This window comes from Enoplosus armatus, chromosome 15, assembly GCF_043641665.1.
Source record: "Enoplosus armatus isolate fEnoArm2 chromosome 15, fEnoArm2.hap1, whole genome shotgun sequence".
In the NCBI taxonomy this organism is placed as follows: Eukaryota; Metazoa; Chordata; class Actinopteri; order Centrarchiformes; family Enoplosidae; genus Enoplosus; species Enoplosus armatus.
In genome coordinates, this window is record NC_092194.1 from 8,806,902 (window position 1) to 8,830,476 (window position 23,575).

The 23,575-nt window shown below is 41.4% G+C and overlaps 1 protein-coding gene across 1 annotated transcript; it reads left to right on the forward strand.

The window, feature by feature from the left end:
- The first annotated feature begins 15,452 nt into the window (after nt 1-15,452).
- Nucleotides 15,453-22,697, forward strand: LOC139298060 (thrombospondin-1-like). Its single transcript, XM_070920889.1, has 22 exons — nt 15,453-15,465; nt 15,565-15,648; nt 15,960-16,519; nt 16,676-16,748; nt 16,933-17,022; nt 17,122-17,231; nt 17,570-17,695; nt 18,058-18,154; nt 18,266-18,433; nt 18,528-18,704; nt 18,798-18,971; nt 19,062-19,342; nt 19,453-19,671; nt 19,777-19,884; nt 20,256-20,415; nt 20,534-20,652; nt 21,087-21,321; nt 21,456-21,683; nt 21,775-22,046; nt 22,142-22,239; nt 22,344-22,483; nt 22,580-22,697. The coding sequence occupies exons 2-22, from the start codon at nt 15,585-15,587 to the stop codon at nt 22,585-22,587; spliced, it is 3,507 nt and encodes a 1,168-aa protein (XP_070776990.1). The 5' UTR covers nt 15,453-15,465; nt 15,565-15,584; the 3' UTR covers nt 22,588-22,697.
- Nucleotides 22,698-23,575: the final 878 nt, after the last annotated feature.

The following is a 23,575-nucleotide window of genomic DNA, read 5'->3' on the forward strand; positions in this document are numbered from 1 at the left end:
AAATAGCGTTAAGGCCCCTTTTATTTCGTAAAGTGCTCGTTGTAACGGAGGTTGACTCTCTTCTGAGCTTCTCAATGATACAGAATCCCCTTGTATTACCAGGAAAACCTTTTTGTGTGAAGATTAAAGTCATATGCTTCTTTCTTGGACTACTATAACTGTGTGTTTGGGCTTTCTTACAGCCATGACAGGCAGGCAAGATTAGACAATACAGTACACTTTGGTAGTCAAACTGGTAAAAAGGCCAAGGTTACACAATGGCCTGAACACAAAAATCTGAGTATCAGGAAGTTTGGGATGTGTTTGTTCACCAGCTGGAGGGTGAACCTGACCAGCTCAGCCTCCATGGTGGACCACACTGGGAGACCTCATATGTTATCGCACCCATTCCCCCAGAGTGTCTGTCAAGTGTGCATTTTTCTACAACACAGCCTGAGACAGACTGCATGCCATATGACCAGTCAACAATGGAGTGAGACAGATAAGTGTACCTTCACACAAATTCCCTTTTACAATCAGTGAAACAGCATTACACAGAGGTGACTCAGTGAACGTTTGCTACATAGCAGGTGTTGGCTGCTAGAACGTCAGTGTGTTACTCAGACCACAGCTGTTGAAATGAATCTTCACTTTCCAATCCAAGTGTTTAGAAAGCAAGTTTCAAGCAACGCAAAACAAAAAAAACAAGTGTATATATTGTGATAATACACATGATTATAAGATAGATATATTTGATGGAACCCTTCATGAAAAAGGTCAAACTTCATTGACAAGTGAAACGTAACAGTTTAAACAACAGATTAGCATTTTACAAGGACTGGCTGTTGTGAATCCTCACCTATCTTCCAACTCCGGCCCTGCAACTGAAAACCCCACAGCAGACACACACCACACACATTACAGTACACACACACTCCTTGAGGTTGTGGTTGTTTGTGTTGCTGAGGTGTACAGTAGCAGCCGTCCTGTGCAAACAGCTGAGGCTGACACATGAGAGCCCCTCAGGAGGAAAAATGGGATTCTAATAAATCCTTCAGCCGGGGTGAGAGGGAGCTCCATAAAAACTGCCCTCCATTAAAAACACTGAGCTGTCATGGCTCGTCTTTGTACTCAACACTGTGAGTGATTTCATTGTCAACCTCTTTACTGCTGGTGCTTTTCTAAGAAAAAGTGAATGGGGCAGTTAAAGTTGCTATTTGTTTAGGCACTGCAAATGCACAGTTTTGGCAAAGAGAACAGTTATATAATGCCATATGATAACACGGGGAAAGTAAGTCTTATTGTTTTGTCATATGCCATAAAACATTTATGTAAAATTGAACTTTATTTAGCCATGCTAGCGGCGTAGCCGTAGGGATGGCAATGTGGGTCTGACTGAAAAATCTCAACAACGACAGGATGGATTGCCACCAAATTTTGTACAGATGTTCATGGTTCTCAGAGGATGATCCTACTGACTTCAGTGATCCCCCTGACTTTTCCTATAGTGCCACCATGAGGTTCAAATTTATAACACAAATGTCCTGTCAGGTTGAAATAGCATCATCATGTCAAACTTTTAATTTGTCCAATATTTTGGTTCATTCAGTCTGAAACTGAATTCAGTTAAGCTGCAGAATATTTTTATTAGATTATTATCATATTGGTTTTCTAGTCAGTTTTAGTTTAGTTGGTTACCTGGCAAAGATACAGTAAATCCACTGATCACAGCTATTCCATTGAAATGATTACTGTTTTAAATGTTGCAGAAAGGTGCAGAAACACACAGCAGCACTGTGTCAATAAAAACCAGAAGTATTTAAAAAAAAAGAAAACCAATATAATAAAAATAATTTAAAAAGTACACAAAAAACACACTTAAGAGACTAAAACAGATCGAAAGTTACGGAGCTGCTGTAACAGGCTGCCGCCAGCGCGGCTGCTGACAAAGCTCCAAGTAATCCTTTTGATATTTCAAACACTAGGGCCTGATTTCTGTTTTAGACAGGTCCGCCAGAGCAGGATTTAGAGCTTTAGCTGTTTTGGGTTTTCCAACACTTCAAATGTCAATGTCGCCTTTTGAAGTGCTGAGATCAAATTACAACATCACAACCCTTAATCCACAAAAGGAAGGTGTCCTCTTCCTGTCTTCTCTTTGGTGCTGTTTCCTGAGAATACATATACGTTCTTGTGGTGATTGTCATCTGTTTGTGTCCTGTTGTCAATTTTCTGAATTGCTGTCAGTCATTTGTCATGGTCATCACGTAAAGCCACCAGGTAATGAGCCTCAGTGGCTGGAAAGTAATCACATGGTCCTGTCTGAAGTCTGCTTTTTAGTTTTCGTTGATGAACCTTAAAATTCACATTTATTTAGGACACAGTTTACTGATTTGTTGTAGCTGTCGTAACCCATTAACGCATGGCTTTCACATTCCCCAGTGGCACTCAAATGGTCTGTTTTAATTATAGGGTTTCTGGGATAAACCAGCCAAGACAGCAACGTTTAGTAAAATATTATGAAAAGTTGTAATGAGATTACTGTGATTTATGGAAACTAATTGGACTTTGTTGTCATTATTAGGATTACTGTTGTTATGGGCTAATTGTTCATGATACATTGACTTCTTGCCGTCTGTATAACTTGGTCAGTGGGCTTACTGTATGTGTCAGGACCCAGAGGCGAGAATGGAGGCTTTATGAGTCTGAACTGACTATGATCATTTGTCTTATATATATATATATATATATATATATATAATGCTTTTTAGCATTTGTATTGCAGCCTGTTTCCACAGAACGCTAACATCATTTTAACTCATAATCAAGGTCTATTGTGTCAGTTATGCGTGTATGACTTTATTATTCATTCAGGAAATACCCTATTAAACTTCATTACAACCTTTAAAAAACAATATCAATCATGCTATTCTTATTCCTAGATACTTTTGAATTGGAAACAAATTCAGTAAAAGTGAATAATATGGGGCCCTTGGATTTTTCTGCAGGGCACGTGAGCCCTACCAGCAGCTTTTCTTGGCTGAGTTTCTGCCTCCTGATGGGGTCTGGAAAACATATATCCTTGCAAGGGGCTCCAGTCGATGCTGCTGCTCATTGCTGCGGCCCAGCAGGCAACACACCCCTGTATTATGCCTCCCAATGGGAGCACCACCGGAAAGTGTCAGTCACGAGACTTTGGCATCTGCAACCTGGGGGAAGCAAAACACTTAACTTCTGTTTCTCCACTTTCCCTGACACAGCACATGGCCAGGGGCACATGCCCACAGCGCAGGACCTCCGATGAAGTATCATACCCAGTGCAGAGTGTAGGGAAATGGTAGCTGAACATGAATATGTTGGTAAGTTTGGCTCCATTGGAGAAACTGCTCTGTGTCAAGTCATATTCAGAGTCTCATCTATCGGCAGCTTCAGTTGGCTTGTGCCACAGGGCCAATACTCACTGGCCCAGCTGTCTGTACACACAACATTGGTACTATTGCATGGTAGGCGTGTCAAGTGTTTCCTTGAGCCACACAGAGCTTGGTGCTGCACATGTCTGACTTATCCCGGAGCTGTGATGTTGATTCTGGTGTGTAGTGTGGAAAAGCCTCTGAGCCTTCTGATGTGAATATCAAAATTAAACAGACATTTCAGAGGAAATATCCCCAACAAGTGACATGGGGGTCGAGATATTTCCTGGCACACTTCTTGTCCAATCAGTGCTGTCTGAGTAAAGTTGTCAAGGAAACAAAAGGGCTTCAGTGCAGGAGTGCAATCTCTGATTGATTCACCAGTTCGTCTTCATCAGCATTTAGAGGGGTTTGATGAAAGAGGCTTTGACCTTTCTGCTGATTTGAACCATTACTCATCCTTTGCTATTTCTTAAAGCTCTAGATGGAGTTTTCTCTTCTCTTCTTCCATCTGGAAACCTTGCTTTAGCCTTTTGGAAATGGATTTGGTCCATGAAGCTGCATCAAGGGCCTGCGCTACAGTTTAGAATAAAACTCACAGAACAGAAGGGACAGAAAACATGATATATTCCCTAATAGCGATCTGACATGGGCCATAAACCAAAAGAGGTACAGTAACGTTTACTGTTACTAATGCATACTGTAGCCTTATAAGCCCAAATAATCACGTGGAATAAGCCTTTAAAACCAGCAGGAAGTCAGGGGGGCAAATGCAGGAATGTGTCCCAGCATGTGTTTTTGTTTAGTAGCTCTATCTGTTACCTAAAAAAAAGACAGGGATTACACTGATCCCTGTTCTGCTACACAGCTATGTCCGATGTCAACCTGCGTCAAGATCTAATGGAATAAAAGCACACGCAACGCACAAATCTATTCAATGACTTTAAAGTGGATTTGTGTTTATATTGTGCACGTAGCCAAAGCCCCCATTTGGAAAATGTTGCATGCAGCTGTCTGGTGACTGGTCGTACTGTTCCCCATGTGCAGAGCAAATCACACAGCTAAATATGGTTTCTAACATTTGTTGTTGGCAGTTCATCAGAGATGATCTGATTGTCTGTAGGAACTGCAGTGCTCCAAGTTGAGATCTTCACAGATAAATTGTCATATGGAACAACGCTGTATACATTTCCACTTCACACTTAACAAAAGTTTGTAATAGTTATAGACGCAATAACGCTATATAATTACTATAGCTAATAATCTCCTCCTCTTCTCTGGAAAGCCTTTGTTTCCAGAGGCATCCAGACTGACGCCCACCCTCACCTCAATTCAAAACAGCCACACAAAAACGTGGAGTCTCCATTTGGCCCCCAGAGACATAGCTTGTGCATGCTTCAGCTTTACCGTAAACGCTCAGACATGACAGTAAAGAGTTATAACTCCACCAGTGGAGGGAACCTCCGATTTGTGGGGCATGGAAAGATCCGAAGAAGTGTGTGTGTGTGTGTGGGGGGGGGGGGGGTTCCCGGCACTCTCAAAAGTTGATGACCCAATATTTCATTCCCTTTTTCTGAGAAATCCCCACTTTTTTGGGGGGTTAGAGAGGGGAGAAGCCCCTAAAAACGTGTGGAAATTCCTCAGATTCTTCCTTGTTCTAGTAACTCTGATAGGGTGTTTAGCATGTTCTTCTCCTCTCTTCTCTTTTATAGCACACTTGGGTGTCATGTTTGTTTCCAAAACCACACACAAATATGATCCAGAATCTGGAGAAATCTCTTGAAGGTATTTATTGACTGATTATTGGGGAAACTTATCACACATGTGGCAAACACATGGAGTGAGATAGAATTAATCACCTCGGAACCTGTACGTATGTGAAATGACTCTTGATGCAAATATTTATTTACTAATCCCCTTGAAAAATAAATGCTTTGTAGTTATAATTAGAAGGAACCTTTGGTAGTATAAAACGAAAGTGTCCGAATCAGCCTGTATGTGTGTTTAAACTGACTAATTCACTGTTTTGCCAAAAAAAGAGAAAGAATAACAATCTTTTATTTTTAAAAGGAACAGAGTAAGCCATGCTATTTAGTACATGGTGTACATAAATTATAGCTGAGAGCCTTCCAGTGAACATCTGCATGTGCTGGCGTGTCCTACATTAAAAATGACTGGAAGTGATGCACAGTTCCTCTGAGACCTGCAAAAACCTTGTCGGTAATCTGTTTTCACAACATGCATTTTGCCCAGATTGCAGGCAGTACACGAGTCATCTCTGTCACTTGATGTAGAATTACAAGAACCTTCAATTTATGATGTACTTGTATGGACATGGATTTGGAGATCAGTCATAGGACAGCAATCCAGTGAGACGTTTCACCGGAAAAGTAATGTCATGGTTACAGGTAGCACCTGCTGCAGCTGTATTTACGCTGCTAAATGGATTTATTGTATCCTGGGATTTCAAATAAAAGCCATGATAAATATTTTGGCAATGTCGGCCAGTATGGCACTATCTGTTACATAAATCTCTTAAACAACCTCAAAGAAACATAATTATATATTCTCCATGCATGTTTGAAACTTTGTATAAAGTGAGCATGAAGATGTACAACATGCTGTACCCTGTTTTCCATTTTAACATGACTGATTACCCAATAGTCATGCTCAGCTCTTTTATTTATTGCACGGCTGTATTTTAAACCTGGTGTGTTGGTTCACTGATGTTGAACCACAAGAAAAATAATCAGACATGGTCTGTTTTAGTGCCCTCCTGAGCAACCAAGACAACACAAGGCTAAGCTTGTGCCCCAGGCTGCTGCAGAACAGGACTCATGCTTGGATGAGTTAGCTGTTGTACCTGGCATTATAGTAAATCACACCAATATTGACTTGGGCTTTTATAAAAATGCTGTGATGTTGATTGTAACAATGTGAGATGTGTTAAGAGTGTAATTTAGAGCATTTACTTAATCCATTCGGCTCAGCAGTCAATGTTTGAGTCATGTTAAATTGCCTGCAAAGTATTTCTCTCTCATCAGTGTTGTACAGTAAAACAAACTAAACACTGGGCTTACAGTACCAAACTAAAATGACTAAAATGATACCTTTCAAAGAGCACTAATAACTCATCTTAATGTATATGTTGTGCATGTGGATGAGGACCTTCAGCTCTCAACAACCCCCTGCAGCTGCAGGAAGAGCAGTGAGGGACAAGATGTAGGGACTACAAACAGTAGTCAGCACTCCCTTTAACTACACTGCAAGCTGTTAAACCCTCACAGGCCAAATGGTAACAGATTCAATTGGGGGAAAAAAAAAAGGCCAAGACAATATCAGTGTTTGGGTACATTCTTAGGCAGCATTCCCAGACACCAACAGTGGCTTCAGTGATGCTCAGAGACTCTGCTGGCTTTGCCAAGTTTATTCAAAATACAGGGACAACTGAAAGATTGTCCAAGTAGGTGATTGATGGAAAGAATGAAAGCTAAATGGAACAGATGAGAGATGGTAAGAACATTTTTATGTCACACACACACACACCTCAAGTGTAGGTGCTGAGAATAATCCATTTGTATATGCTGTGTGCAGGAGAAACCTCCTTTGAGTTGAAGTCGGTGTCTTTGCCTGTGAGACTTGGCAGACATCTTGCCACTGACTGGAAGAAGCAGCACAAGCGGCAGTAAATAAAAGCCTCTTTATTGAGCACAAAAAAAGATAATAAAAGAAACCACTGCCATTAATTAGCTTCTTCACTGTGACCCTGACAGACTCTGTTGATTAGTTTCCAGGAGAAGAGCAGTGGAATGACTTCAGATGGCACACTCCCTAGAACACGGTGGACACTTACGCTACACAGCCAACTGTTTTGAATCAGCGGTAAATACTGCATGGTACATTTACAGACCTTAAAGTGATGCCAAATAGGAAAAAAAAACTCAGTAAATGCCACAAAATTTCAAGAGTGCATGCAATCAATTTCCACATGCGAATGTCTGGACAATGACTATGTGTAAACAAACAAGGAAGGTTTGTATTATGTCTATATATGATGGTAAAAAAAAACTGCACTCTATGTTTTCATAGGCTTTTAAAGTTGTATACATCCCAAATCATCTCATGCACTTAGAGACAAACCTGATCATGTGCAGTGGGAGCTGGTAATTCCAGGACAACTCGTGCAGAAGTGTATAACCTATAGCTTGAGGTGTATCTGTGCAATAAAGCTACTGGAAAATATTAAAAACCCACCTGGTTCTACTCAGCAAAAACATCTGCAAGAATGTAAGGAATTCCAAAGATAGGGCAGCTTTTACCCGATTTTGCATCATAAAAACTGATTTGAATCAGTGGTTAGTATACACAAATAATGTTTAACGTAAAGTAATTGGCAGGGAGGACAGCACTGCACACGTAGAGTTTTATTTATTTAGGTCAAAAATGAAAATGAATGCTTTCGAGCAGTACTGTAAAGCTAGTTTCTTTTCTGTTTCTGTCTCTAAAGTAGGTCAGTCCTGTGCTATGGATCGTAAAAGGAACGTGAGTGACACATTTGCCTTCAAAAGTCCCCCAGTACAGTGAGGGGTGAAGGAGATTCATGTCCCAAACCTGCCTCTCGTCTCTGATCTTCTCACCCAAATAGGAATGATATTCATCCATGTATATACATGAACGATGGTGTTTTCCAAGCATGTCCTCAGCTTGAGTTTTACACCCTGATATCTCTGAGCACACGTGAGTAAGTCCTAACACGTGGGATGAAAAGTGATTCCTTGCCACTGGTGTGCAGGAACGCTACATGTACAGCCACGGAATTGTATGTGATGTACGAATATATGTATAGTATGTATGTGTGTGACTTTTTTGAGTTTTTTTTCTAGAACTATGGACAAATGGAGCATGGATTAATTTGTTTCTATAAAGTTGTATACTTCTTTCTTATAGATGCAAATGTAGTGCAAAATAAACACGCAATCATTTGTCGGAAATGCTTTAACTCCTTCAAGGCTACAGTTTTGCTTCAACTTTCCTGTTGATTAATTATCACCATTTCAAGCAGCAGCAGGCAAAGCTCTAAAACCCACTGTCTACCCAGCACCTAACAGCAGACTGACAAAGTTAGCTTGTGAAGAAAATACAGCATTTAGCAGCTAAAAAGCCAGATATTAGGACGTATGGCCAGAAACACTACTCTAAATTAATGATAATTTTGTTCCAAGTCTGCTGAATGTATAAAAAGGCAACTGTTAACACATTATTAGCCGTAACTACTTTATAAGCTGATAATCACCCTTTGTTCTAAGACTATATTCACAAAGTCATCTTAAATGCTGATTGTGTTAGTGGGCAATTGTTTGCTACCAAGCTTGCCATATCTGTATAACAAGGTGATAGTATGCAAATGTTTTTACAGCTTGTTGCACTGCCCTTTGCCAAAAAAAAACAGTTAAGTTGTAGAAAAATAATCTTTTTTGACAGCGTCTGAATTCTATATTAGCTTGTTCTCTTGTTCGACTCTATTTTCAAGCTATTTGATGTTTACAATGAGTGAAATATTCCAACCCAAGCCAAAGACTGTTTGGCTGCACCATCCAATGGAAATATTCTAGGCGTCGACTTGTACTTCCTTTAATATACACATTTCCCTCAGGGAAACTTTGGGATCTCTGCTCCACTAGAATTTAAAATAAAGCTCTGAGGGGTTTGAACAAAGTTTGTCTGTACTACATGACTTTGTACTGACTGAAACATTGCATCATAGCAATTTGACTAACATTTTTAACATCTATGTAATTAGCCAACATCTTTGTTCACATTTGAGGGCTAAATAGCTCAAGGGTCACTCAGTTTAGTTTGCATGAGCTCAGTGCTTCTGTAAAGAGCCAAACAAAAAGCACTGGTGGTGTTTTAAAGTTACATCGTAGCAGCACTGTGCAACAGGGCTCCCTGTTGACTCATATCTAACTCCATTAAGTTATTTTGACAGAATTAGACCATGCATCATCATAGACCAATGATGTCATGGGAAAGATGCAAAGTGGCATACTGTACGGACCGTGCAGTGCTGTGTTTTAAATGGCTGTTCAGTGTCTGAAGAGGTGGCAGCATGGAGAAGTTTGGCCTCACCTGGCTGCCATCACGGAAGGTTATGAGTTTAATATCCTTCAGGGTCGACATGGCGAGAGCACACTTCCTAAAATCGGTGTGGAATTTTAAGAGAAGGCCAAGAAAAGCAGGGTCGCATAGCAAACTAAACTGTAAGTGTGTGTGTGTGTGTGTGTGTGTGGGAGGATGAAATAGTGCCATTAACTTTGTTCTGTATAGCCCAATGCACAGTATCATCAGTGAGCTACTACTTCCTACTGAGGAATTGTGGGAGAGACGGGCTCCGATGGTGCTCTGTTAGAAAGGTTTGCCTGGGAGCTCTTCTCACCAACATCAACACAGTGACCAGATAGTAGGAGTGTTCAAAGTTCACATGAACTGAAAACTTATTCACAAGTATACTTCCTACTGAGGAATTGTGGGAGAGACGGGCTCCGATGGTGCTCTGTTAGAAAGGTTTGCCTGGGAGCTCTTCTCACCAACATCAACACAGTGACCAGATAGTAGGAGTGTTCAAAGTTCACATGAACTGAAAACTTATTCACAAGTCAGGTGGTCCTTCCAAAGAAAAAAGAGAACAAAAATACAATAAGCCATAATTGTCGGTGAACTCTCGTGTTTTGTAATGCAGCCGGATGTGTTCCAAAGATGAATCAAGCTGAAAGAATCCCAGAAGTCAAACTGCACATGCTGTACTGAGTTCATGAAGGTACATCATGACTAGCATCTGAATATTTCCAATTTTGCATCACAATTTTATGTTTGACAGTAAATTAAATGTTACATCACCGGTTGCCTGTGAATGTCCCTCCCTGAAATAGGAAGCAAGACATTTCAATTTTATCAGGATAAAACCTAAAGCTGCTCCAGGTGTTCTGGTGGACTTTTGGACGTTTACACCCAAACACATTTCAATGCACTAAATATTGTTTTAAGTGCGAAAGAATAGTGCAACATTTTGGGTTTCTTGCCAAGAGTTAGATGAGATGCACATTGAATATGAATCTACAGCCAGGAGACAGTTAGCTTAGGTTAGGATAAAGACTGGAAGCTGAGGGAAACAAACAAAGACAAAAAAAACCCCATAAGATATAATATGTTAGTGAGCTTCAGATGAGCAGGTAGGCAGATAAAACAGGATAGCTGTTACCCCCTGATGTTTTTAGAGAAACGGCTATGATAAACCTACTGTCCACTATGGCATTTTGCCACTTGACAGCCAGATAGTTGGTGGAGACCAAAACAGAGCTTAAAGGACAGTTAATATTAGACTTAACATTTGTTGGGTGGTCAGAAACACGACTCCAAATGAATGCTAATGTGGCTCCGTGTCTAATAATATATAATAAATAAATTGTTTGCTAACATGTTTGCCATAACAAGTTTATAAGCTGATAATCACCCTTTGTTGTATGACTATGTCCATATTTTTAAGTTCTACTATTAGCGGTTCTGACTTGTGTTGGTGTTAGAAGTGGTGTTGGTCTTAAGGTGGACTTTTCCTTGAAAATTAAGTTGTACGAGTGCTTGTCAAACCATTTAGATACACCTTCGACAAAGTCATTATCCACTTGTGTGGTCACCAGGAACTCCAGTGCGATGAGCCTCAGTTCTTTCACAAACCAAACACTCTTTTCAGAAGACCTTCAACATTCCTCTGTACAGTTTTCTTCTTCCAGCTGAGTGCTGTGCGGTTTGTCAGCTCATTAGTCAAAGGTGTGCATTTAGCAGGAGAAAAGTGCCGCAACAGCAGCGAGCATTTACCGCCGTCACTCACCAAACCTAAAGCCCTGTGTGCTTGTACAACTGGCATGCGAGGAGCACCATGGATGACTTGGTGTCTGTCTGTAAACAGTGAGAGAAGACAAGCTTTCAGAGCGTCCGTCCAACATAATCAGACTCTGACATCACTTGCCGGAATCGAGCATACTCACTGCGACCAATTAATCATTTTCTTCCATGCATACATCCAAGGGCGAGCTAGCTAAATGCCTCCACAAGAAGATCCAATCCCTCCCAGGTTCTTTGCAGTGGCGGTGTTTAGCACAACAGATTCCTTGAAACTGAAATCTAATTGATTTTTGCATATGCAGCTAAAGTCTAAGCATCAAACATAATCAATTAATGGTGTATTAAAATGAGTACAAAACGTTGTTTACATACAGAATATCTTTAAAGATTGCATTTTACCACAGACAGAGCAGGTTCTTATAATGCTGTTTCACAGAACATAATTTAATAACCATATTTCCCCCTTTTATCCCTCCGAGGCCAAGCATGGATTACGATCAATGATTTACAACGGCCAACGGGTCCAAGTCATTTTAGTGTTCTGGCATGTGCCGAAGACAAAACAGCTGAAAGAATAAAAAAAAATTAGTTAAGTCTGGCAACACACTGCCTTCAGTTCCTTTCAGAAACGATATCTTTTGATTCCCAAATTTTCTTGGAAGAGCATTCAGCCACTCTGAAAAGTAGGTTAGTTACTGTTACTGAAATATGTTGCACACAAAGTTCAATGAAACATGACCAGATAGGACTTAAAGATTATCGTCAGTGTTTTAACATGGATCAACAAAAGATGATCAGTGACCAATGATGACCTTGCTGGTAATCACACTTTCTAATAGTTTATCAGTGACTCATGTTGTTCTCTGTGTGACTAGTAGCCATATAGGCCTCTTACTCACTCTTTCCACTCACTCAAGCCAGTTGTCATGTCTTTCCCCTACAACATGATTTAGAAGTTTGCTCCCCCTGGGCATGTTTTCTGACAGAGAAAGTGAAGAATGGTGTGTTCAAGCACAGCCTGCTTGCCAAATGAAAGTTGTTAATACACGCTAGTTTTTCATACACACCTTTCTTTTGAAATAAACATTTTTCTACTGTTGCAGCTGCAGGGGACATTACAATGGAACCTCTCCAGGTTAAAAGTGGCAAGGATGGTTTGATGACTTAGTCATTGCTAATTATGGTACATTTCAGGAGAGTCTTAACCTGTTTGTACAATAACACTGATAACGCTGCTGCGTCATCAGAATCAGAATCAGAATCAGAAATACTTTATTGATCCCCGGGGGGAAATTGTACTTTGGATTTGTTTGACTGTCATACGCTACCTAAAATCAATCCTATAAACTGCCCATCCTCAGTTGTTGTTTCAGCAGGCTGTTTCCATGCTATCATAAAAACTGATTTAGCTTTAAAGGATGGAAATGGAAAAAACCCACACTGGCATGATTTGATCAGAGTGAATAAACGAAGAAGTCAAATTTCTTATAGATTTATCATTTAGACTTTAGCATTTACAAAATAAGCCAGAAGCAATGTAAAATAGCAATGTTAAATACAGTGCAGTAATACCGCTTAATGTTATCTGATCTTTTCACCTCATCAGACACTTGCCAGTAGTGATCACTTTTATATAAGGTGTAGCTCTCACTGGCATGAGATTGTGTTGCCATAGAGTTCTTCCAGCATCGATGTCCTGACTGTCTGCGTCATTCCTTTGGATTTGTTTGACTGTTTTGACTACATACCTGATGCCAGTTTTAAGCCTACTTGACTGCTCTTTTCATTATATCAGTCCACATTTTAGAAACAGTGCTTGAATGTGCTTCAATATAGCCTAACACATAAGGCACACACAAAAAACAAAAACAAAAATATCTCTATCTTGGTAGAAAACTAGGACATTTTAAAATGTAAAATGTGTGGAGAAAAAGGAATATAACATCAGCAGGATATAAGCTGTAGGTGGGTGATTTCAACTTATTGATCCAGAGAAACATACATTGAGCTAGGCTAGCTAGCTGTTTCTAGTCTAGCATCATATTTACCTGGTTGATTTAGCACAGTCTTGGCAAGCACGAAAGTAACACGTAACTTACATAACTTTTTCTTTTGCAGGTAGTACAGCTTTATTGGCATGTGCGGCCATAGCAGTAGCTATTGCTACTCATGCTAACCACTTTATAAACTAACCACAGTGGCTTGTTTATTTTGTTTACATTTTGGAACATTAGTTTATCCAGTAAGGTACCCACTGACGGGTGTATGTAATCTTCCCCAGTTGGAAAGAAACACTGGGGGATACCCTCAGAGTAAACACTTCTATCTATGGGCTGTCTCCGCTGTAGTTTTGGCTTACTTTAGGGGGTATTCATCAGAGTTTGGCAAGTCTCTTCATCTCCAACACAGTGTTGTCAGTTACACCTCCCACGCTGTGAACTCACGGTCACGCCAACAGCGATGTGCCCAGTCACACCTGCCTATGATATCTCCAAAACTCTTTCCCATGAAACCAGAGACTCTTATCCCACCTTCATCCCATTTCACAGCCTTGAAGCATTTTCCATTTGAAAGTTTGACCAGTGAAGCCTCATCACTGCCTTATCACTTCCTGTAGGCTTATGTTTCACCAAGGTGAATACTCCATGTTGTAAATCCTATATGTCACAGAGGTCATATAAAATCAATATAAAAAAGTTCCTGTGGTATGTATGCACTGGCTGAAGAACAGGTATCCAGATGTTGTGTCTCATCACAATCAGAGCTCCCTATATCTAACCTATCTTTAGACAGTCCCTCTGTTTTAGAGCATAAGTCATCACAGCATGTAGGCGTCTCTGTGCCTCCATGTTTTTCCAGAAGGCTTTCATCTCTGTCACACACTCATTCTCTTTCCTTAACGCTCCTCTGTATCTACGAGTCTGCACACTGCCGTGATTCAAAGAGTTAGTAAATACATTTAATCAAGTACTGTGCTTAAGTACAGTTTTGAGTTACTTGAGTATTTCCATTTCGACCACTTAATACTTCTATTTCACTACATTTTAGGGTAAAATATTGTACACTTTACGCCACTATATTGATAGTTACTTTACAGATGATGATTTTAAATGAAAAATATAATATGTGTATAATAATCTTATAAAATATGCATTGTTGAAGATGAAACTAGTGCTTAACAAAAATCTGAGTGATGTAAACAAAACATCATTTTCCATTCATTATTTGGATCCTCTCGTGTTTATTCAGGGCTACATTTGGCATTTTAGTACTCATAATAGGCCTACAGTGATGACAAAGGTATAGTGTATATTCAGTATTTTTTACTCAATAAATACATACATACATGCCTTGAACTACTTTCTTTTTTATATTTTAAAAGGTATAAAGAAACCCAGAGACACGTATCCTGCCATCATACCTCTCATTCTCCCAAACCAGTTCACACTTACATTCATTACTCAATGAGTCCCCTGGCGGCCAGACTAGGAATAGCAAAACGAGAAGCACCCCATAAACCAGTAACTCGCCTGCTGTTTGTCATAAATATGAGCTGCAATTAATACATGACTGTAGGTTATGGAATATAATTTAATGTTTTATATGACTTTTAAATCCACTCTTAACTGGTTTTGTATTACCAGTCCACTGAATTAATTGGCCTATTTATTTTGGATCATATTAAAAATAAATCTATGTATTTTAGAAAATGACAGTTTAATAAAATTAAGACTATTGGACGAATAATTAAACTTTTATATGACCGGAAACGACCAAGACTTGGCTCGGCTGCGTGTATGAAATATTTGTCCGGTGATGGAAATTCAGCTCAGGAATGCGTTTTTTTCCCTCTCTGTGTGCGTCTCAGATATTACTCCGACTGGCTGTGAGGTAAGAAAACAAGTCCGTCCCTCTCTCCTGCAGCCATCCGATTGGTCCAGACAAGACCTCAGGAATGCCCTCAAACTGTTTAAATAGCACTTGTATCGGAAGGATAAGTCAGTAGAATAAGTCTAAACATCGGAATAAATCCCGGACAGGAGCTCATAGAGACTTTGCAACTTTCTACCCAAAACTAACGAGCTTCTACACGAGCTAAAGGAAGAGAAACGGGATAAATCATTTAGAGAAGCAAGGACTTTTTTCCTCCTTTTTATCTGAGGGAATTTTCATTTTAAAGGTTTGTAAACTGTTTTTTATTATTTACTATGATTTATTAATGACAAAATGTAGCCTAGATGTGTCCTGTAACGGCGTGTGTCATTCTTGGTTGCATTAGGGATCGCTTGAGATTTCGAGATGATGCTGTGTGGCATCTTTTTGCTGTTGATGCTTTGGAGCTGTGAAGGCGCAAGATTGGCAGGTAAGACTGGAAAATGTTTGTTTGTTTATTGTCTTTTTATCTGTGAAAACTTTGTTAGTCCTTCCATGTTTCAAGTAGTCATTGTAGTGAGCTCATCATGTATCACTATAATACTTTAACAATACTTATAATAATGAGACAATCATATTCTTATAGTGTTTTGCTGTTATGGGCTATTTTGCAAAGTATTTGTTAAGAAAATATTATGGATTATTACTTTTGGGGTTTCTTTGTTTTTATGCATTTTAAGCACACTGTCATTATGAGAGAAAGAAAAACTGAACAATGCTTTTCTTTTTTTTTGACCGCAGAGAGTCGGGAAGATAACAGTGTGTATGACTTATTTGACCTCGCCCGGGTAAACAAGAGAAACCACGGAGTGAGTTTGGTCAAAGGTGCAGATCCCTACAGCCCTGCATACAAGGTCCTGAACGCAGACCTGATCCCCCCAGTCCCCGACAGCCCCCTCAGGGACATCCTCGACACTATCCAAGCTGAGAGGGGTTTCCTCCTCCTGGTCAACCTGAAGCAGTTCAAGAAAACCAGGGGCAGCCTTTTGACCATCGAGAAGAATGACGGATCTGGACCCATTTTCGAGATAATTTCCAACGGGAAGGCGAAGACTCTGGATGTGGTCTATTCCACCTTGAATAAGCAGCAGGTCGTGTCCATCGAGGATGCAGATTTGGCCACTGGATACTGGAAGAACATCACGCTCTTCATTCAGGATGACCGGGTGCAGCTTTATGTCGGCTGTGAGGAGATCAATGTATCAGAGATGGATCTGCCAATCCATGAAGTGCTGTCCCAGGGGGTGGCAGACATTGCAAAGCTCAGGATTGGAAAGGGAGCTGTGAGGGACAGATTCATGGTAAGCTCTATCGTGTTTTAGCTCAGATGGAAACACGATTACTATGACTACTACTACTATAATGAAAAATAATGTTCAGTGCACTATATTTTGGGCTCACAGAATAACTGATGTAAGAAAATGATTGTTTAATGGATTTCATTTATTGTCCCTCAGGGAGTGCTTCAAAATATGCGCTTTGTCTTTGGGACCAGTCTTGATGCCATACTGAGAAATAAAGGATGCCAGAGTGGAGGTAAGTCTTAATAGATAGATTAATAGATAAATAGATCCCATATATCAATTGCCCTTAACTGAGTGGATCTCATTCAGCTGCAAAATATGGAAGTGTGTATAAGGATACAAATGAACTACCACAATGTGCTCCAGTGAACAGAAATTAATTTGTCTTCTCTCCTCTTTTCCCCCTGCAGCTACCTTAACTGATGTCATGACCTTGGACAACCCAATCAATGGCTCCAGCCCTGCCATTAGGACTGACTACACCGGCCACAAAGCCAAAGGTGAGACGCGTTTGTGTCTCTGTTTTACTGGTCAGTTATAAACTTTGAGAGGTGAAGTAATTTATTGGACTGGATTTATTGGTTCTCTTATGTATTCAGATCTGCAGTCTGTCTGTGGCTTCTCTTGTGGGGACATCGCCAGCATGTTTAAGGAGCTCAGGGGACTCGGTGTGGTTGTTAAAAAGCTGTCGAATGAGCTCCGCAAAGTGGTAAGCTCCAAGGGCCATCAGGGTCTGCTCTTTGTCATCATTCACTCCCTCTTTTCGTCTCCTCTCCGTCTTTCCCTCTGCTTTCACTTAACGCATTCTCAGTACGTAGCCACTTGTCGCTGTAATGGCAGTCCCTGGCCAAGTTCTTAATGAGACCCATGTGAATACACAAATATGTTTGGCTGTCGGTTGCATTTGCACTGCTTCGCTAGAGTCAAGTAATGTCTTAATCATGGTGTCGGTCAGTGATTCATTTGTATTGGAACTTTGGCAAAGTGAAAGTTTTCCATCCTCCATCGTGAGCAACCCCCTTCTCTCTCTCTCTCCTTTTCCCCTAGTCTGAGGACAATGCACTGCTGAAGAATCAAATGAACATCCGCAGTGGAGTTTGCATCCACAACAGCATTACGTACAATGACAAAGATGAGTGGACCGTCGATGGCTGCACCGAGTGCACCTGCCAGGTAAGTGTCATCACACCTGCTGGAATGCAAACTTTAAACAAGCCAGGATCAGCTGAGGAAAGAAAGTTTCCTGTATCCCTGCTGTAATGGAGTGATAATAGTGTTTATGTTAGCGCCTCCCTTTATGCTCACATTGCCTCTGTCTGTCTTCTCATGAAGGTTGCTTATATATTGTGTAATTAGTTTGGCGTTAGTGGGAGAGTGTTAGTCAGGATTATGCTTTCTATCAACACAGCAGGAGTGTCGTGTCCCTGATTAAGATCACTCCATTCTGAAATAGAGCAATTAGGCTTAAAACAGTACGAGTAACCAGTCACCTCACTCATTATTCTTGTACTAATTTTGACTGTTCCTCTGTCCAGAACTCTGCTACTGTGTGTCGCAAAATCTCCTGCCCTCTGATCCCATGTGCTAATGCCACCGTGCCTGACGGAGAGTGCTGCCCTCGCTGTGGACCAAGTAAGGTTCTTCTTAAATCTGCTGCACTTTTCATCTGATTTTCTCTATTTCTTCCTTGATATCTTTTCCCCAAGGTAACAGTCCCCGTACTTTATGTCTTCCCCCCTACAGCGCCGTATGTAGAGGGTTGGTCCCCCTGGTCTGAATGGACCCATTGTACTGTTACTTGTGGTCGGGGGATCCAGCAGCGTGGACGCTCCTGTGACCGCATCAACAGCAACTGTAACGGCACCTCTGTCCAGACACGTGACTGCTATCCCCAGGAATGTGACAAACGCTGTAAGTCACTCAGCATTATTTACTCAGCCATTGTGATGATAAATATTCTCAGTTTGAGAGCATGATGAATTAATTGTGTATGTGTTGCTCACAGTCAAACAGGATGGTGGTTGGAGCCACTGGTCTCCCTGGTCTTCGTGCTCTGTGACCTGTGGTGAGGGGCTCATCACCCGGATACGCCTCTGCAACTCCCCCACACCCCAGATGGGTGGCAGGGACTGCCAGGGAGAAGGACGTCAAACCGAAATCTGCCAAAAGTCACCTTGTCCTAGTGAGTTGAATTTCAGTCGCAAATATATACAGTATGTTAGAGTTTATGAATTCAGGGGAACATACTGAATGTTGTTTTTGTGATACATTTTAGTCAATGGAGGTTGGGGACCTTGGTCACCATGGGACACCTGCACTGTTACCTGTAATGGGGGAATCCAGAACCGCAAACGTCTCTGTTCTGACCCTGTCCCCAAATATGGAGGAAAGGATTGCGTTGGTGATGCTACTATGTCTCAAGTGTGCAACAAACAGGACTGCCCTATTGGTAAGAATTTAAGATCTAACACATTTCAGAAATAAGTCATTATTCACAACAGGTCGTCCTTTTTAAAGTACCAATTATTTTTTTCTACAGATGGTTGTCTCTCCAACCCATGCTTTGCTGGCACAAAGTGCACCAGCTTTCCTGATGGCTCTTTCAGGTGTGGCAAGTGTCCAATTGGCTACACTGGTAACGGCATCACCTGCAAAGACGTTGATGAGTGTAAAGAGGTCCCTGATGCTTGCCATACACATAATGGAGTCCATCGCTGTGAGAACACTGAGCCTGGTTACAACTGTCTGCCCTGCCCCACACGTTTCTCTGGTCCTCAGCCCTTTGGAAGAGGAGTGGAACAGGCAACTGCTAAAAAACAGGTTTGAGGTTTTTTTTTTAATTTATTTATGTATTAATTACTTACTCGTTGTGCTTGTGGCTAGTAGGCTAGCTGCTTGAATTGTTTCTAATTCTCTGTAATCTTCTTTAGGTTTGCAAACCACGTAACCCTTGCCAGGATGGTAGCCACGACTGCCATAAAAATGCAAACTGCATCTACTTGGGTGTCTTCTCCGAGTCCATGTTCCGCTGCGAGTGCAAGCCAGGGTATGCTGGGAATGGCCGTATATGCGGAGAGGACACTGACCTGGACGGATGGCCCAACACTGACCTGCTGTGTGTGGAGAATGCCACCTATCATTGCAAGAAGGTAGCCAGACCCCACATGAACAGAAATACAAAAGGCCATTATTACCCATCTGCACACTATTATTGTGATGATTGCCTCCGTAACCGCTCCTTTGTTCCTTTATAGGATAACTGCCCCAACCTTCCCAACTCTGGCCAGGAAGATCATGATAAAGATGGTCTGGGTGATGAATGTGACCATGATGATGACAATGATGGGATCCCCGATGATAGGGTGCGTCATCACAGCAGTTTTTTTTAGCTTCAAACTGTGCTTTCCTCAGAGACCAGACATAGCAATCAGCAGTAGCCATTCTTCCTTTGGGCAATAGGAATGTAAAATCTATGTTTGTGTGCTTTCACCAGAGAGCCCGAATTGAGGACAAGGTGGCTTGTTGCCCATAATTCTTAGTGTGGATTTGGAAAGTTGGGCAAGAAAAATGCTGTGGTAAAAATTACCAGCTTGCTTGCAGTGGAATATCACATTCCAGCAAAAGTTAGAGGGGAAAAAAGCCTTGAAAAGCAAAGTTTTGTTCCTATAAATATTGAATGATGACTCATTTTAGTAATTTAATAGTGCTGTTGATACTTTCTCTATAAATTTAGGACAACTGCCCAAGAGTGTACAACCCTGCCCAGTATGACGCAGACAGAGATGACGTTGGTGACCGCTGTGACAACTGTGTGTTCGAGGCTAACACTGACCAAACCGACACAGACAACAATGGAGAGGGTGATGCCTGTGCTGTTGACATTGATGGTGATGGTAAGAAGATTTCTCCAAGTCCAATTTCATCCAAATTATGTTTAATGCCGTTTTCTTAGCCTTAAAAAGCATTTGCACAATCCCGAGGGGCAAAGACAAGTATGTTTCCACTCAACAGGCGTTCTGAACGAGAACGACAATTGCCCATATGTTTACAACGTGGACCAGAGAGATACTGACAGGGACGGGGTGGGAGACCATTGTGACAACTGCCCTCTGGAGCACAACCCTGATCAGGTAACGTGAGATCTCATCTTTTCATTACAAGCCATCCTGGGTAACATCGCTTGACCTGTCATGTAACTATTTAGAAGTGGACACAGTATCAAGGCCACAAATTGCACCTGCTTTAATGAAAGAGAGAAATGTGACAGCTTTGAGAAAAAGGAGTGCAATGCTCCCTCTTCTCCTCTCTATTCATCCACCATTGGAACAAACATGAATGGGTAACTTTGCTGAGGTGCAAGGACACTGGACACTTGTCTGAAGGGACATTGCTTGCATACCTGAAAACAAGGGGCTACATTTAAATCATGTCCCGAGTAGCACCTCTCATATTGAGGCTGGTGAAAAACAGTGAAGGGAGTTATTTGAAGTGAGGACAAGAGTCTTATAGTGTGAGATGCGGCCTTTGGGAAATCTCATCATAAAGGAATTCTGTTCTCCTACAGATCGACTCTGACTCAGATCTCATAGGAGACAAGTGTGACAACAATCAGGACATTGACGAGGACGGTCACCAGAACAACTTGGACAATTGCCCCTACATACCCAACGCCAACCAGGCAGACCACGACAAGGATGGCAAGGGTGACGCCTGCGACCATGATGATGACAACGACGGCATTCCTGATGACAAAGACAACTGTAGGCTGGCCTTTAACCCTGATCAGCTGGACTCTGACGGTGAGTCAGCCTCTCAACGTTGTACCATATGAAACATTGGTGCCATTTACCAGACAAATACAGAGAGTGCCTCTATTAATTGGATATCCTCCAAGTTTAGTTTTGTGATTTCCATGTCCATATTTTCCTCTCAGGTGATGGCCGTGGTGATGTGTGCAAAGACGATTTTGACCAAGACAATGTTCTGGACATCTATGACGTGTGTCCAGAGAACTTTGCCATCAGTGAAACAGACTTCCGCAGATTCCAAATGGTTCCTCTGGACCCCAAGGGCACCTCCCAGATTGACCCCAACTGGGTGGTCCGGCATCAGGGCAAGGAGTTGGTGCAGACTGTGAACTGCGATCCTGGCATTGCTGTTGGTACGTAATATACAGAGAGATGTCTCGCTGCAAGTACATGGACACAAAGTGGTAACGAACCGATTGTAAACGATCTCTTATCTTTATTCAGGTTACGATGAGTTCAGCGCAGTAGACTTCAGTGGAACGTTCTTCATTAACACGGACAGAGATGACGACTACGCTGGGTTTGTGTTTGGCTACCAGTCTAGCTCACGCTTCTACACAGTGATGTGGAAGCAGATCACACAGACCTACTGGTCCCACACACCCACAAGAGCTCAAGGCTACTCTGGCCTGTCAATCAAAGTGGTAAACTCCACTACCGGGCCTGGTGAGCATCTGAGGAACGCCCTGTGGCACACCGGAGACACCGCAGGACAGGTGAGAGTAGATTCATTGACTCAGGGTTCGAGACATAATTTAACACAATGTTTGACGCTTTTCTCATTTTAACCAATATAATTCGTCCTTTTCAGGTGCGCACTTTGTGGCATGACCCCAAGAACATTGGTTGGAAGGACTTCACTGCCTACAGATGGCATCTGACCCACAGACCCAAGACTGGACTTATTAGGTGAGTTCAAAACCTCAGCAGCATGGCCTTTCATTGAATTACAGATGTGCAAGATTTATATTAAAATGGCAATGAGCTCATGCGATTACGCTTTCTTTTTTTAGAGTGGTCATGTATGAAGGTAAAAGAATCATGGCTGATTCTGGAAACATCTATGACAAGACGTACGCTGGTGGGCGACTAGGCTTGTATGTCTTCTCTCAGGAGATGGTTTACTTCTCAGACCTCAAATACGAATGCAGAGGTAAGCACATAAGTGATGGTTTGATTTTTTATAAAGCATGGTTTCATCACCTTAGACCTTTTTTGTAATGTGTTTTCTTTCTTCAATTTCTTTCAGATACATAATTGGACCACAGAGCCTTCCAGACAGAATCAGTCTGTCAGTAATACGAAACCTGGATCGATATTTCTTTAACTCTTTCTTTTGAGAAATGCACATTGGAGGAATGACGAGCAAGTGAGCTAATGTGAGGTAAACTAACCTCAGGACTTTAAGCCAAATGAAAGATCAATGATGATTCTGCACCACTGCACCAAACTCAAATTGTGAGCGCAGCTCTGCTCAGAAGAAATTGGCCCTCTCACTTTTTGCTCTGATCTGCATTGAAGGGGGGGGGAGCACATATTATTGCTTTGCACACCTGAACTGTTTTCGGTATTTCTCTGTGGAGAAATATTTTTTTAAATTATTTTTGAGCATTAATATACATCTGCTGTGGACTCAAAGATACTTGTTTCAGTATGAAGAAGGCAGTGGGAGAACTTTCTTAGGCCGGGGTAAATATACCCCTTGAAGGAACTGTTGAGGGACCATGGACAGTATGGACTGACTGTTACTACCAAAGAGAGTGAATGTTGTTTGTGTGTTTGTGCATGTGTGCCACCCAACAAGTACAGTTAAGAAGACGGCGTCAAATTAAAAAAATATATATTTTAATGACCCCTCACCCCCCTTTCATGCAAGACCTGTATATACAAGGTCTTGTATGTAGCAGAGGCTTAGGGCTGGCCTAAAACATTTCGTCTTCTCAGGAAAGAGCACTAGAAGAAACGAAGAGAGCACAAAATTCAGGACAGCACAGGGCCCCAAAGCAGGCACACTGAACACTGCTTTGGAACAGTAATTATTAGCAAATATTATGTTAATATCTATAAATCTTACAGCGAGGGCCAGTCTATCTCCTGTCATGAGTAAACCATTGTTAGTGTGGCTGTTTGTATTTACTCATTCATCATAGAGGCTTTAATTCTCGCTCATCTCTGCATCTTGCCATCTTATAATGTAATGTTAATGTCAGCAACCTATTCCAACTAACTTAAATCAATATCTGCT